The sequence below is a fragment of the Fundulus heteroclitus genome, chromosome 2 (genome assembly GCF_011125445.2).
Source record: "Fundulus heteroclitus isolate FHET01 chromosome 2, MU-UCD_Fhet_4.1, whole genome shotgun sequence".
In the NCBI taxonomy this organism is placed as follows: domain Eukaryota; kingdom Metazoa; phylum Chordata; class Actinopteri; order Cyprinodontiformes; family Fundulidae; genus Fundulus; species Fundulus heteroclitus.
The window spans coordinates 27,853,447-27,871,272 of record NC_046362.1 but is presented as its reverse complement, the minus strand read 5'-3'; the positions used below and the strand labels follow the sequence as shown (position 1 = coordinate 27,871,272).

At 37.1% G+C, this 17,826-nt stretch overlaps 1 protein-coding gene across 1 annotated transcript in view; it reads right to left on the bottom strand.

Annotated features, from left to right (window-relative positions):
- Nucleotides 1–17,826, bottom strand: part of LOC105924376 (neural-cadherin) — a 178,202-nt gene that overhangs the window by 54,914 nt on the left and 105,462 nt on the right. Inside the window, 5 exon segments of the mRNA XM_036152005.1 lie at nucleotides 323–466; nucleotides 4,768–4,954; nucleotides 5,326–5,453; nucleotides 5,890–6,139; nucleotides 11,766–11,933. Of these exon segments, the coding sequence (XP_036007898.1) occupies nucleotides 323–466; nucleotides 4,768–4,954; nucleotides 5,326–5,453; nucleotides 5,890–6,139; nucleotides 11,766–11,933 (877 nt within the window).

Below are 17,826 nucleotides of genomic sequence, written 5' to 3'. Positions count from 1 at the left end.
CCGAGATTGGAAAAGTCTGTCCTTAAGGGTGGCTTTGTGCATGCTGCTGCAAATAAAAAATAAAAAAGACATTCTACAAAAAAACAGTTCCTATTTGCCACATAGCTCGGTGAAAAACGGACTGATGGACTGCCAAAAAAAAGTTTGCTCCGTTACGAAACTTAGGGCAAAGAACAGAGAAAATCTGCAAACCTTGGTATACGACAACTTTTAAAGGAAATCCCGTTGGCTTGCCTTTTTAACCTTCAACTCTAGGGATTGGCACGAGCAAAAAAAAAATGCTCTTTGAATCCCACCGCCTCTCTTGCTTCATCAAGCGTACCTTCATCCTCGTCAGTAGCGCTGACAGTGACAACAGCCAGGCCGACATCTGCATTCTCATCGACGCCGACTTCATACAGTCGCTGAGCAAAGACGGGCTTGTTGTCGTTGACGTCGCTGATGAAAACCCTAACATATGCTGTGTCTGCAGAAATGACAGAATAGTGAGAGATTAAACACCAACACGTAGGGCTACACTCCTTCGCTTGCACGTTATTGTTATTCACGTTGCTCGTTTGTGGAGACGCCAACACTTAATGATGTTCTCAAACGTTTATTGAGATTTATATTTCCTGTAATTCAAATTAAAATGTACGGTATGATTTAGCAGCGATGACAGCATGATAACCGTATCAGCGCTTAACCTCTTCAAGCCGCTTTATTTTTTGCAGAGAAAAGATACAGAAACTCTCTGCTGGGAAGGTTAAATATTAATAAGATGACAAGTGTTTGTGTCTTATCTGTGCCCTTCTCATTATAGCGTTTATTTCTTTAGTTAAAAAGTGTAAATTATCTACTCAAAGAGTTTGCTGGCAACATGTTAATTTAGACCAGCAGTAAGAGATGATGATAGTGACATGCGGCTTTATTTTCTTGGCTTGTTTTTGCAATTCCCCCCTCTCTCTCCTTTTGGTGTAACCCGCAGGGGTGACAAAGAGACAGGTAATGTTTGCGGTGCAGATGAGCCCTCCTGGATGTGGAAGATATGTAGACACAGCTAAGGCTCATTGTAAATGCTAAGCAGCCCTGCCAGCCCAGGAGAGAGGGCTTTACTGCTCCAAAACATCACCTGCAATGCCTAATACCAGCTCACACATCCAGGCGAAAGACCCGATCTTGAATACAAATGTCACATTACATCACTCAAGATTCAGGCTGAGATTTTTTAACTGCTAAAATGTCAGACAGAATAAGGCAGACAAACACAAGCTTCACAGGATAAATAGCAAACAGACACAATGAAAACTTGTACAAGCAGGGGACTGCAGCAAAAATAAATATATTATAACTGAACACCAATAAATCTTTGAGCTGTTTTTTTGGTGCTGAAGAATACTTAGGTTTTCTGATCATGGCGGTGGAATAAATTAGATTAAGAGAGTCTGTTTTTCAAATTCAAACCCAAGGTTTAAAACTCAGGGCACAGACACAGCACCCTGCGCTATACGGGGTTAGAGAGCTCAGTATTACCCCCCCTCAGACTGATTTTTGTAGTAGAAACAGACAATACCCCAGTGTGGAAGTCAAAGTTCCACAACAGAAACATATGAGAAATGTTGCAATTTTTCTATTTTGGCTCTCATTTCAGGTATTGGAAAAAAAAAATGTTGTATCTATTTTTTTCAATGTGACTGTCAATGTTCCTTAGAACACTTTACAGTTGGGATCATACGCTCATCGACCATTTTCTCAGTGACTCATATTCAATTGCTTGCCAAAGCAAATAATGCCTTGGTCAATCACATGACAGCAACTCAATGCAGAGAGGCATCCAGCCGTGGTGAAGACAACTTGCTAAAAAGCAATGTTTCTGACACTTTCTTTAATTTATCCCATGAATAATTAACATCAAGGCAACACGCCCCAGTACCAGCAAGGTGAATCTAATAAAGTGGCCAGTGAGTGTATATTTAACATTGATTGTACTGTTTTATAACCTGGATCATCTGGAATTCATGTACTTGCAGTTGAATGGGGCAGTATGATTGCTTTGCAATGGAAGACATTGGATCTATTTGAATTGAATTTTAAATTATAAAATCACTCTCACCATCTTAGGCCACTGGTGCTATTTAAACAGAACTGAAATGAACACGTGGACGTGTTGTTGTGAGGGCGCAAGCAGTCAGAAGTCCATGACCTTTGTGTCATTTCTTCTTATGTTACGGCTAAAATAAAGGGACTGATATCAGATCCCTCGGACTCTGATACGAACTTGCATGCTCTAATATGTGGGGGAAAAAAACAAGTTGTGAAGACTAAGTCTGATGTGTATGTGTGTCATGTTATCCATGTGCATCCTAAGCCAGGTCTACCTCAAAGGTCATTTCACCAAGGTAAAACATGGTGAGAGTAAAAGATTCTTGATTTTTGAAAACAAGATGCTGTAGAAACCCAAAATTCCTTGTATTCCAGCATATATATTGGCATAATTATCGAGTCCTTTGTATGTAGTTTTGTTGTACAATTCTGATTCCTTAAAAACAATTCTGCAGAACAAAGAAGATTAATTTCATTGAGTTGAGATTATTTTTGGACTGGGAAGGTGCAAATCCATTATACTTTGGCTGTGGTATAATTCTCTGACTGTCACCCTGACCTATTCTTCAGCTGCTTAAAAAGACAACTAATGCACTCAAGTAACCCTGTTAGATTTCGGAGATGTCAAATGGACTGCTTTACATTTTGATGCGGTTCAAGACAAGGATACTTCTTGCAAATCATGAGGATCTAAAACATGTCTGTCTTTGAAACTCCTGACAAACACTAAAGCTAAAGTGGTTGAAAGATGAAGGACTAAAAGTCAAAATGACCAACGGGTGTTCTGCCATGTGTGCTTGAAAACTTTTTTTCTATGTATGAGAATGTTCCCACAGGACTGTATATCCTGAGTCTAGTCATAGACACATTAAACAAAATATGTAGGAAATTTGTCAAGACAATAAGAGCCTGTATTAAGATGCTGCTTTGAGAATGGTGTCATCATAAGGCTGCCAGCGTCCTAGCAAAAGCTGGAAACCACCAGATCCTAAAACACAACTCAGTGGCCATTTATCACCGTGCAAAACTATTTAACACCCTTGAACTTTTCTGAGTTTTGCCAGAAGTTACAAACCCACAATTCTATGTATTTTAGCAGGATTTTATGAGATATAAGAAATGTGGTACATATTTGTCAAGAGGAAAGGAATGGACACTGGATTCTAGATTTCTTTTTTTTTTTTTTTTACAAATAAAAAAAAAATCTTAATATTGTGCAGTGCATTACTATGTAGCTCCCTTTACTGTGTTACTCCTAGATGCAATCCATTGCAACCAAAGGCCTTCAGCAATTAAGAGTCCACCTCTGTGTGTGTGATCTCAGTAGAAATCCAGCTGTTTTGTGAAGATGTCAGAGGTTTATTGGTGAATATTAGTGAACAAACCGCATCACAGAGACCAAAGAAAAAAAAAAAAAAAAAAAGGTCAGCGACAAAGCAGTGGAAATTTTGAAAAGCAGGGTTATGTTAAGAAACAACACTCCAAGCTTAGCATGTCTCACAGAGCACTATTCAATTTAATATTGAAGAGCTGTGCAAGATGACCATTGATCAGAGAAACAAGAGGCCATGGTATGTATCTCCGGAGGAAATGCAGATTAAATAATCTGTTGACAGGAGATTAGCCTGCTGACCAACATTGAAACCTATTTCTCTCACTGCTGATTTCTCCTTGTCTCCAATTTTGCATTATTTACTGTTATTGCTTCGTTTAACTTTATGTTCTCTCCAGTTTTTTTTTTTCTTCACAGAAGTTGCATCTGGCCTGGAATCCTGTTGAACTGTGACACCATCCTAGGAGACAGATTGGCGGAGCTATGCTGTCAACAACTTCATTTCATTGATGATAGAGTTGGCCCCGTCTCTCAGAGTCTAACCCTATTTTTCTCCTAGACGTGGCTATTGGCTGGGCATTCATTGCAGCTAACTGTATGTTCTCTCCAGCTTCCTCCTGACCGGAAAACTGCCTCAGAATCTGCTTAGCTGTGTTTATTTCCTAGACGAGACCACCTATGGAGCTAGTCTGCCATTACCCTTTCTAACATTGAAAGTATTCCTGGATCAGCGTACTTTGTCTTCTTTTTCTGTCTCTGCTCTGCTTTCTCTCCCTCCCTGTTGGTCGTGGCATTTAGCCTTTCTGCTTCTGCTGGAGGTTTCTTTCTGTTAAAGGAGGTTTTCCTCTCCACTGTCGCCACATGCACGGTATGAGGGATTGGTGCAAAGTCAACGACACAATGCAGGCAACTGCCCATTATCCAAGTTAATGACTCAATGCAATCTGCTGGGTGTACTCAGATAGAAAAGTATTTAACCAATCTGTCTGTATAATTTGATTGAAGTGACTTTGTAAAGTGCCTTAAGATGACATGGGTTGTGAACTGCCGCTTTACAAATACAATTTAATGTGAACTGCCGCTATACAAATACAATTTAATTGAATTGAATAGAACTATTAGTCATGCACTGCACATATTTGGCCATTATGAAATAAATCAAAGATGAAAGACACAGCGGAAAGAAAGAAATTAAATATTTAGGAGACACAGCAAACAAGTGGAAGTGCTGTAGGTCAGATGAGACTAAAATAAAACATTTTGGATGTAAAGGGAGTAATGAAGAACTAAAATGGCAGGCTCTTTTGACTCTAGTTCATGGTTCCATCCCTCCAGGCATGCATATTTCGAACCTGTGTTGGGTTGTTTGTTTTTGCCAGGTCGCGCTGACTCTTGGCCATCTTCTGACTGAACCTCCAGCAGGTAGGAGCTACGGGCCTCCCGGTCAAACACCGCTTCTGTGTAGATGATTCCATTTTGGGGGTCAATGCGGAAGAAGTTGTGGTCGCCGCTGCTGTCGCTGAGCAAAGAGTAAGTGATCTGAGGAGCACAGGTAATTGGAAAATTAAACCGCAGCAGAAACGGTTGGAATTAAATCTGGATCTGTATCTCTTCATTAAACTAAATCAATACTCCCAGCTCTACCAATACTTTCACAATCATTCAGATTGCTGCTGGCAGCAGCTTTCAGCTGCGTCTTGAAATTCTGTGATGAAGGTAGACCAAAAACTCCTACACTGGAAGAAATGAGATGTGATGCTACATAAAGCTGTTTCTGCTGTGAATGGATGGTTGAGCAGAGAAAAAAAACACAGTCTCTAGATTTAGATGCAGCACTTTTTGTTCAACCTTGGCTTTTCTTTCTTTTTTTTCTACTTTTACAACACAAACACTAACTGATCCACACGTACCTCTCCGTTAAGACCCAGGTCTTTGTCGTGAGCAGACACTTGGAGAACCGAAGTCCCAATCTGTGCTCCCTCTGTTACTGAGGCCTCATAAATAGACGACGTAAAAAATGGCACATTGTCGTTGACATCTTAGGACAGAGGAAAGATTTATTGGCACATTAATAATTTATTTTCCACACATTAAAAATAAATTCCCATTCAGATTTGCAGCCTCTGTAGCCATGCAATATTTAAAAAAAATATACGTCTGAACAGTGAGCAGGCTGAGTCAAATGCAACAGCTCTAGTAGGATTAGTTTATCAAGTTACATTGTCAGAAAGTGTTACGTGTTAAACCTGAAGCAAGTAAATTTGCTTTAGTGCTCGAGATACATTCAAACAAACTGACAGATACATAAGTTCGAACAATAAAAACAGCTTCAAGACATCCTTCACTTTGCCATTTAAAGCTGAAATTAATTATCACAAAATATACAGTACGTATATATGTTTTGACACCCACGGAAACCTAATTATGAATTGATGAAGACCAGAAATCTGCTGCCAAAGACTTATAAAACGTACCTGTAATATTAACGTATACTCTTGTAAAAGCTGCCAGGGGCACTGCAGCCACATTCTGGGCCCGGACCCGTAGGGAAAAAAACGCCGTTGTCTCATAGTCCAGCGGCTCTGACACCAGAATGGACGCAGAGCCGTCTTCCCGGTTCGGGGAGAGGTAGAAACGAACTGGCATGTTGGTTTCAGGCACCATCCCATCCTCAAGGTTGTAGGTCACTCTTGGGTCACCCAGTTGAGAGGTTGCCTTAATTGTCTGAAAAGGACAAAGAATAAAGTCAATAACTTTCCACCCCAGATTTTGTCAAAAATAAATAAATAGGAAAAAGCGCTGGATAAAGGGGAAAAAAATGAAAGATGCATTTGTTACACATTTGTTAATATCCTTGCAAATAAATAAAACATTGTTTGATTTATCCTGCAACATAATTTAAGTTAACTCAAATGTTACCAGCATGCATTCAGCATATGATAGTGTGTAGTATATTTAATAAATGATAAACAAACAAATCTAAAAATATATTTAAAAAAAAAAAATCATAGACAAAAGAGAGACCAATCTTGATTTATGGGTTAATTAACAAAGACGTGTCCAAATTTGAGAGAAAAAAAAAATGTTGGTAACCCTATAGAGACAATTTGTTCTTTTATTACTGATTTTTTTTCAAAGTAAGTGCTTAAACCTAATTAGTAGCACTTATACATTAAACTTTTCATTAATCATTCAGCTTAATTAAAGAGAAGAAACATGCTACTGAGTATTTTGGTATTATATGAACCACACTGAATATTGGGCAGAGACGGGAAAGGCGAGAACTTAATGAACAGCTTAGAATCAGCATCAGCTTTATTTGCCAGGTATGTGTACATATACCGGAAATACGAGGAATTTGACTCTGGATTGTATAATGCTCATGATGTGCTTACTTATAAAATAAAACAATAACACAATAATGCAGTAATACGACTCAAACACAGTCTGCAGTATAGAAAACACATGAACACACGATAAATACTCGGATCTAAAGAAAGAAATAGGAAGATGACTACAGATATATCCATATAAAAAGCAATGGTTATGAGACTATCTCCAAGCAGCTTCATCTGCTGGTGACAAAAATCTCCAAAATTATGGAGAAGTATAACGTTCATGAAATTGCCACTGACCTCTGAAGACATGAACCCACGGGGATATGCTACCACGGGTTGATCAGCTGAATAAAGAAATAGGTTGTAGCTAAAAATAACCTACAAAAGTATGCTCTTGCTGGCTGTGCCAAATGGTCTTGAAGGACCAATAATTTAGTCAAATCAAGCCGTTTTCCTCATCGATCGTCACCCAGCAAAACATGATGCTGTTATTGCTAGGTCTCTATTGTTGAGTTCATTTATCTGAGCACCTGATGGCTTATGTGAAAGTTTCTCTTAAAGGAAACTTGAGCAAAGACTTTCATTAAGGTCTCCAACACTCTCTCCACTCCGCATGTGCCTCACTCTCACAAATGACAACAAACGTGGCGCTGTTCGATGTTGTGTTCATTCATTCATACATTGTTGGTATTCTTATGGTGTTGTTACAGCTGAACCTAATGCATGAACCACGTGTCGACATTGAATATGCGTAATTGTTTGTGTTTGATTTTAACTTGAGTTTTCTACGCATGGCCACTGTTTTTTTTGCGTGTTTCAGTGGCACAGCGCCACCAATGGGCCCCGTATACCTACTAGTACAGTGTTTTCAGCGGTGATGCGGACTTCTCGTGTGGACACACTTTTTTTTTTTTTTTTACCATTTGTTAATGAAATTTTACCGTGTTCGTCTTTGTGTGTGAACATGGCCTAAAGAATTAGTTTAGAAATTACACTTATTTTCTTCTTGCAAAGAAAATCAGTAACAGTCTTAGATTTGTCCATTAAATCCTCGAGGGGTTACCTGGTCATTTTAAAGCTGCAGCAGTCAGAATAGTGGTGTGACAAACACTCAAACTCAAAATAATATCTAACAAAGAACATTATAGATGCACCAACATACAACATACCAAAACAAATATGTCTGAATATAACCAAAGTATGTATCAATGGCAGCTAATGGCACCTGACTGGTTTCAAGGCTGCAGTTTTCCAGCTGATAAAGAAGCTAGAACAATTCCAACTGTAGTATATTTATAAGTTAGAACCCAGTAAAAATAATTACTGCTATAGATGGCATAATTAGAATTCTAATCCACATTCAACATGTACATCAACAAGCAAAAGCCACTCGATGCTCTTTGGATGAGTTCTTATTAGCTGCCAAAAATATTACACTCCAGCCAATGGTAGACAACATTAGCATTGCTGTTGAAATGTAACCACGGACTATTCAGCACAGGTTAAGATAAAAAAAAAGACTTCTACTTCTAGCAGAACAATAATATCCCTCCAGATATCAAATAAATATTATATATTAAACTTGATGATCTATAGACTGATCGACTTTGGAGACAGAGGGGGCAGATTCAGGAGTTTTTTTTTCCATTGCTGAGACACTGACCATGGTGAAGCACGTTTAGGGCCCAGCTAATTTGGAACATGGGCTCGTATGGTGGATACTTAATGGCAGTAATTTAATAACAGTAATCTTATCACATCTGTCAGAATGAATTTGCAGGGCCTGTTCACCAATTACATCACATTTCACAACACAACCCTCTGAAAAGACATGGCCGGTAGGGTAATACTACATTAATCTATATGCTTTCTGCATGCGTATAGTAATCTTCTACTTTGGTAAAATTTTAAAAGATTAAAAGACAAAAGCAATTTGCAACGTATTTAAGTAACGGCATTAAGACATCTATCAAAGAGAATATGAAGCTTTGTAGAGGACTGCATTAAAATCTTAGAGCTTTATAGTGGAAGATGAAAGGCAGTTTTCTGTTGTTTATCTTTCTAAAAGAGCTCCAACAATTTGAGCACATATAGTCATGTGAATGCTAAACATTAAGACTAAATAAACACCCACTGACAAGGTTTGTGACCATGGATTTTCTTCGAACATAATAATACGGCAGACTCAATATACACAGACAGATATATAAGCATTTCTTTCTGTTAATTCTGATAGTTATGGCTTACAGCTTCTTTGAAAACATGTACTATGTTACATTAGACCAATAAAAATTATACACAAATACAGAAATGGTATGTTATGGCCATTTTACAGCCTGTATAAATCAATGGTAATACTGCTGACATTACAGTTGTCCAGCAGACAGTCACTGACATCCTCCACCAGGAGGAAAAGTCTCAAAAGGCCACTGCTAAACAAGTTGGAGTGTTGAGCTTATTCATGGAAAGTTGAATCAAATAAAAAATGTATAATAAGAGAAAGTTGCACAAGTAACAACTGCTCTGAGGGTATTGTCAAGCAAAGCCCGTTAAAGAGTTTTAGGGAGCTTCGCAAGATATAGACTGCAACGGGACACAGTGGTTTATGTTCCACCACGCAGAAATATTAAGGATATAGGTCACAGCGGTCTCATCACTTGGGTTAAAGGGGATATACATTGTAAAACCCACATTTTTAGCCCCTAAATACATGTTGCTGTGTACACGGAGTCCCTATGAGTTCAGAAAAGTTCAATTTAGCCTCTCCAGGTGCAGCGTCTTTATTTTCTGTTTGGGATACAATTTCAAATCCGTTCGGTTTTATTCATTCTCTATCCCATTTTTTAAACAATTAGGTCTTAGTATTTGTTGCGGAACTGCTAAACGGTGGCATAAAAGGACCTGGAGGGGGGTCTGGTGTGAAGTAACTCCTTTAGATTTAAAGAAACCGAGTGGCTCTCAGACACACCTCAGAACAGGGGCAAAAAGGGGGAATGTGGAGGTTTCCATTTTATACAGACCACAATTGAATGATTTACATGTGAAACGGAAGGAATTCAAAGCACACTATGTCCTCATTTAGCAGCTTGCAAACCAGAGATGTGTTACCTGGGCAATAGAGAAAAAGGACCAGATTCTTAGATAACAGTAAAACATGCATTTCAATTGGAAATCAAGGTCTGGAGATGTCTGGTTTGTTGCTGTGGGTCCGGCACAAAGTTTCCACACTCAGTAGTGATTTGGGCGAGCCAAGTCATTTTTAGCTGGTGTTGGTCCACTGTGTTTATTAAGTCCAAAGTCAGTGCAGCTGTCTACCAGGACTTTTTCTACCAGGCTGTAAACAAGCTGAAGACCTCAATAAAACAACTTGAGCTTCCTGGACTCCTTAGCAGAACAACAGACCAACCACCTCCATCTTGTGCCACATTTATGAAGTAATTCATGCAAAAAGAGTCCCGACCAAGAAAAGAGTGTATATATTATGTGCTATGTGCAATATATGTATACATATATTGCAATATATGTATATACATACATATATTGCAATATGTGAAGTAAAAGTCAAATTTTCTTCCAAACTGCCTTTTTGGTTTCCTTTAGCTGGATGTCATAACTATCAGAATCAAGGAGAAATCAACACTTGAAATATATTATTCAATATGTAATATATTTTCACAATACTGTATACGAGTTTCACTTTTATAACTGAATGACTTTTTGATCATATTCTAACTAATGTTCCTGTAGTAAGTTATTGAAGAACATTCATCTCAATCACTAAGAACAGGAAAGATGTTATTCTGATTTCCTTTAAGTGATATAATCCTGCAAGAGATTTTTTTTACATTCCAGAAAAATTCTATAACCCAAACACCTTGATCTGATAAAAGCACAGGCACTGGCACTAATGAAAAGTCTGAAGTAAGAGTCCTGGAGGCCTGTTTAATTTTCTACATGGAAAAGAGAAAAAAAAATAATTAATGACCTCTAGAAGTGCCAGTGGGTGTTATTCTTTTCTAATTTGGACAGAGCCAGACAAGCTTTCTGCTCCCGCAGTCTAATGCCAGCAATGCTAATCGGTTCTTGGTTCTAGCTTCATGCTCAGCTGCTTTGAGATGCTAAAGAGCTGGGCTTAAAGGAACAGCTTTGTATTTTGGGAAGTGTACTTATTCGCCTTTTGCCAAAAATCGAAAGACACCACTCTCATCTATGTTTAAACTACAGCTTGAAGGTGATTAGCCTAGCTTAGCATAAACAAATGGTAGCAGAGTTAATCTGGCAAAACAAATGAGATGCAATTTGTTTATTAATGCTTTTCAGGACTGCTGTTAGGCAGGTTTTATTCTAACTTTGGACAAAGCCAGTTCAGTTGGTTCTTATTTACTTACTTAGTTCGAGTTGAGCAAATCAACTGCAGGCTACATATCGGGGTATTCATATTTACCCAAGTGGTATTTGTCTTAAAGTTCAAGTGAATAAAGCCAAGTAATGCCAAACAGTTTCTTACCTTAAGGCTTTGTCAGGCAAGAGTGCTCTATATGCACCTGAATAATTAATAAAGTACGGACTACAATGTACATAACAATCTTTGACCCAGTGTCTCGGGTCCAAAAATAAGCTCTCATCTTAATGCAACTTTCGTTGTGTAGACCTTCACCGCAGGTCTTTCGCTGTCTCCAGCGTGACGACTTTCTATGTTTTCACATCAAGGACATTTTAATGCATTTAATAGTTGCCGATAAGTTAGAAAACTTGCTTGACACACGAGATTGCATGTCATATTTCTCACACATCATCGAACTAACATGCTTCCAGCATGCTTTCTTTTTTCAGTGGCACTGACAAACACTTAAAGGTGTAATCTGAGAAATCATGTGTAAACATACCGTCACACTCTGCATCAAAAAAACAAAAAACAAACAGGCAGCCAATTCAGTCGTTAACTAACAAGAATTTCTAACACTACAACATGACGGTGACACTGTAGTAATTAAATATGTGAATAGTCTTACCACTATAGGTGTGTCCCTGGCTGTGTTCTCAGGTATAACAACACTGTAGCTATCTTCTTCCCACTGAGGAGGCTGGTTCTTCACATTGGTAATGGTGACTGCCAGCTCCACGGAGGTGCTGCGATTTCCTCCATCTGTTGCAATGATGTCCCGTGTTATATAGGTTCTCTGCAGAGACAATTAACAACTCAACAAAGACATAAAATCCATTTTTCCTTTCACTGAAACGAAAATTAATAATAACCTATATATAAAGAACGGGAAAATATCTTGTTATCGCATGAAAATGAAAGCTGTTATCTCTTGATAACAGACTATATTTCTTGAAATCACAAGATAGCACATTTTTTTGTCATGATAACTGTCACGGTTTGCCTCTCTGTGAGGGCAAATTGGCAATTATCTTGAGATAAAGAGAAAACAAACTGATATTTAACTAGAAAGTTAATACATTTTTTCCTTGAAATACAAAGTACTACACTAAATCCCAGTAACAAATGGGAACTATCTATCCTCTACACTGCACTTGGTAGTTCAGGAGAGAAATGTTATATTTATTTTTTTTTTAGGATGTCCAAGTAGCTCACCGCAAAGCCTCCTGTTAAATCCGAAATGCAGGTGAGAGAATTTAATTTTAGCCACTCTTTGTCAGACATCTAAAAAGGGGACTGCAGTGGCATTTGTTCTTGTCTGATAATGTTTTTTTTTTTCTTTTAGTCTATGTAAAGGAAAAAAACAATGAAGTTTGCTGATAACGACGAGAACGCAGACCAAAATTCATTGCCATTTTATAGATATCAAAAATATGCAGTCAAACAAACTTCCATTTCCCTAGTCTGGCGGATACAGGTGAAGTTGAGTATTTCTCCAATTTGGAGATAAAACAGCTCTTGGTAGAAGAGCTGTACCGCTTACATGTCTTGAAGCAAGCAGAAGCATGATTTGTCTAAAAAAGTCAGTGCAAATTTAACCAATTTAGTATTGTATTATGTAATTTTCAAGTGGTACTTAAATGAGTCATCATGGCCTGTCTACATACTGTGTGTAGAGAATTCAATAATCCAAAACACACCGTTACAAAAGGTTCAAACTACTTGGAAAACGAGCGCCACTAATTTTGGCATCATAACCATTTTGTGAAATTCAGAATGAAGTAATTTTTCAATGCTTCGTTTTTAAGGAAATATCATTTTCTCATGAGTAGACACATTCACATTGAGTTATTTTGTGATACAGACAGAAAATGCATCATTATAACATAAGTTTTATTTTCTTACAATACTGGGATCATTGTATTATCTGAAGAAAACCACTTAAAAATTATTTACAGCAGGGACTTGTGTTTCTTACAGCACACTTGGATGGTGCATGATCTTTTGTGCATTTCAAAGATTTGCAATGAAACAAAAAGCTAATTTGTGGATCAAACCATCATCAGTTGAGTCATAAACATTAAGTTGTTCGATAAAATCCACTGTGTATATAATTTAATTAAGATAAAGTCCAGCACAGGCTTTCTTTGAGCTGCAACATGGAATTTTCACAGAAAGATTATTAAATCAGTTCAATTTAATCATGTCAGTAATACGTTTTATTGTAAATTTACATTTTACTGGTTCTTTCTTTGATGTCAACAGAATAAGGGAAGAACTGCTCGTAATGTCAGGAAATTATCAGCATTTTAGAAGAATAGCTAATTGAATTGAGAAAGATGCTTAGTTTAGGCTAAAACAAGACCTTACAGAGACAAAGTCAATGTTAGCCGGTTAGATGAGCAGAGAGTCTGTAAATGAAAAAACATCATTCTAAGGATGGTTCACACAACAAAGTGAACAATGTTGAAATCATTCATTAGGAGGTGACTGGAACTGTTAAACAAAATTACATCATGTGTAAAAATAACACTGAACTTCCGTTTTAACACTTCAGACATTCGAACAACTTTGATAATTAAAAACCGCTTTGATTTTAAGTCAGTTAAGTTGTAACATTGCCTGCTTTTTCTTATCCAATCCAATAGCAAATCCTTATACCACAAGCATTTGATAAAAGGGATCCCATTTAGTTTCCAAATAACATTTATTAGTCACAGGACTATTTAACTAGCATTTATGAACAACTCTTTTGAAAGGCTTAAACACAGAGAACAAAGATTGTAAACTGTGCTTTGCAATCTGGTGCCAGCAGCTGCTGCTTTTTTTTAATAAATTAATGTCGCAATGAGTATCTGGAAGCATCCAACAAAAGGTTTAAATTTAAATTTGCCATAAAAGTTTCTTATCTCAACCTGAAAATATCTATAATGTATTCTGGTTACAGACGCACCAACCTTTCCAGTCCTTTCCACCTAATTCTCTGTGGAGATGTAGCTACTGTATAATGTTTTGACACTTCCTGAACCAAGGCTCCTGCTGCACTGTCTTACAGTAGGATATGAAAATATGTGCTTTTTTTCAGTTGCCCTTTCCCCTTAAATTCAGCTGAAGCCTTGCATTATATTCTGGTACAGTAGCTGTGCTTTATTTTTAAATGGCCTGATACTGATTACTTTGTAAGCAGAAACGGACAAGTAAATCAGAACAGAGCCCCGTCTCAAGCTGGTTATACATTTAATATTAAAACACAAGTGCTTTCATAATTTTAGCTGCAGCATGATTGCAGGATGATTGAAACAGCTTCTGATACCGTTCTAAAATATGCAGCATCAGCGTTTGATGAGGTTTTGGAGGCTTACCGCTTTTAATTTTGCATGAAGTTAGCGGTGAAGTCATAAAAGCCAATACTGCTGCGGACTTCCACTACTGGTGCCCTTAAAAGTATGATAAATAATAAACAACCCTACAGTGCCGAGATAAGTGTCTGCCCAAAGAACAACACTTTAGTCTAAATAAGTGAGAAACAAAAAGCATGGAGAGGGCTGTTGGGTCAGAGAGAGCAAAACACACACTTATGAAAAATGTAAACAGAATGTGTTGCTTAGCTGAGCCTGTCACAAACAACATGTGGTAAATCTGTTAGATGACAAACAGCAGAAATAAAGCCAGCTTGTTATTACTTATACATATTTCTTTTACAAAAATATGACTTAACGAGTTTTATAGTTGTCAACTGCTTGGTCTCCCTGCAAATGCTCTCTTCCACAGGCCAAAAATATGCATGCTATGTCAACTGGACACTCAAAGTTACCCAAAATGAGATTATGTGTGTGTATGTATGTATGTATGGATGGATGGATTCAACAGCAGGGATGCATCAAAGAAAATTCACAAGTCAATAATATTTGTATTTATAGCTGTGATTTAGACCTATATATTTGGTCTAGGTTTAGACAAAGCAAACTTTTCTAGTCTAAAAGTGTGTTATATACACTTTTAGAACTTATATATACACTTGTATATATACACACTTGTATATATACACAAAAGTGTATATATACTATATTTAGTCTAAAATTTCATAAGGTCTGCAGAAATGGAGAAAACTGAAAGATCATTTGAGTATTAACAACTGATTTAATACATTTTTCTGTTCAAATGTAGCTATAATAACGTAGAGTAACTAGTCTGTATTTTTTGTGTATGGGAAAACTAGAGAAAACAATGCTGAACATCTTTATATATATATATATATATATATATATATATATATATATATATATATATATATATATATATATATATATAGACTGTACTGAATGATGGCAACATGCATTTTAAAATGTCATTCAACAACTGGGATACAGGATGTGCTCTGACAATAGAACACTTCTTGGATAACATGACAGATGAAGTCCAGTTTGTAGCCATAAGAAAAAATGTCAGTTGTGCAGCAAGAATCATAATTTCCATTCAGAACCTCTGTGACAGAGAGGCATTGCTGAGCAGACTGTTACCGAGGCAGATGACAAATAGAATTAAGTTTGCCTTTTTAAAAAAATAATAATAATAACTCTATTGAAATAACAATACAAACTTTAATAATCCACGTTGAATGGTTTTGGATTGTATCTGTTTTGCTGGAATTGGTGTGCTAGTTAGGAAAGCACAAGATTAGTAATTGAAAAGTTGAGGATTCAAGGCTTGTTGCTGTGCTTTTTTATTGTCAGTTTTGACTAGGTCTGCATTTGACCTTCTAATAAACGTCAAAAATCAATCCTATGTCATTTTAAAAACTTTCACTTTAAACGAAATAGCAACAAAGGTTAGCCTGGGTGTCTAGAAAACATTTAGAATGTTTTTTTACATGTATAAGAGGGAAGAAAATTAATTCGGAGAAGTTATTTTCCAGATTAGAGAGGTGTTATAAAGTAAGAGGAAGAACAAAAGAAAGTGGCTATTTAAAAGAAAAATGCTGTTTTCTATGGAGGCAAATCAGTTTTTCCTTCCTTCTGCGAATACTAAAGTAGAGCTAAAGTACCAAAACCTTGGTGGGTGCTCGTCATGTTCCCCCCTTTGCTTTTTTAGTCATCGGGTTCTCAATGTGTTTTGGAATTACAATGAGCCATCTGCCACATGCCATAAATTCATACCTGGCTTAGAAAAAAGCTTGTAAGAGAAATAGACAAATAGACTCAGAGCCAATTTTGTCAGAAACGGGTAAAGCTAAATGAGTTACAGCAAACTTCCTCTATTTTGTCCTTCTGAACTGTGTCCACCATCGACAATATATAGGTAAACACACCATGAACTGGCGCTGCCTATTGAAGCTGATGTTTCAGCATGGCCGCCATCTTGGATGGGTCTCTCACGCACCCCCAGTGCATTTATTTGTACTGAGGAAGCTGTTTGTCCAGCTAAAATAAATGACCCGAACTTTTATCCGATTTTCACACGGTTTGCTGTTTTGTTTATAAACAGCAGAGATGTGGTTATGATACAGGATGCTGTCACACATAAAAAACATGATTTCATACTGAAATGCATTGTTTTTGTTCTTAACAGACATGGTATATTAATGTATAAATAACTATGTGATTCCACACTGAAATACTTAGTTTTATGCTATTTAGCAAAGAGACATATGGTATGGCTTATTATTAAATATGTAAATGAATATGTGCTTTCGTGCTGAAATACTTTGTTTCATGCTCTCAAACAAAGAGCAATGTTTTTTTTTACAAATTAATAAATGAATCTTTTTATATTTAAATTAAAAGAAGTTGGATTGTTCATTAACATTTATTTCACTCTCTCACACATATAATCCTGAGCCTTCTCAACAACAATTTCCTCATATCTTTGCATGCTCTGCACGCACACATGCATACACACAGTTTTTAAAGGTCTGGAAAAGTCTTCTTTAAAATTTCCAGGTCAATCTTACATTACCCTACTTGCCACTAGGGCTGACCCTTGAAAAAGAACCGTTTTGCACAGCTTCTTGCATGCGTTGGCACTCCATAACTCCAAGGTACTTAAGTTGGCAACGTGATTCAGCCTTAATGTTTGAAATACAGAGAGAACAAATCAATTATGAAATACAGAGATTATAAATCAATAAGCATGAAATTATGGTCCATCGGTTGGGTTTCTGCAATGTTCTCACCAAGTAAAAACATATCTCCAGAACCAATCTCGGCCCAAGATGGTGCTCTGCACCTTGTGATCTACTTTCAGTAGTCATCGCCGGTTATTGCAACCTTAAGCCTCAGAAAATACGGGCAAAGTGGCTCTCTCTGTGTTTACTAAGGTAATTAATGTCTATGGTGTCCACTCTTGGTCTGTCATGGCGCATACTCGATTTGGCAATGTTGGCAGCCTCTTAAAAATTTGAAATTCTATATAGGAGTTGACATTCTCTCGGTAATACAAACAGTCACTGACGTTTAAACTTACAGCTGCAGTTTACAGTTAGAGGAAATCAAGCTAATATACGATGCTAAAGATAGTTTAAAATGTCAACTCCATAATCATTTTGTCGTTGTTTGAAAATGTTAGTAAAACCCTGTTTTATAGTGTCTGCTGTCTCATTTAGACATCTTGTGACATTTCCTCAGCTTCTAATTTAAATAATTAATGATGGCTCACAGCAGGGAAGCTGGAAAGAATTTGAATGTTTTTAA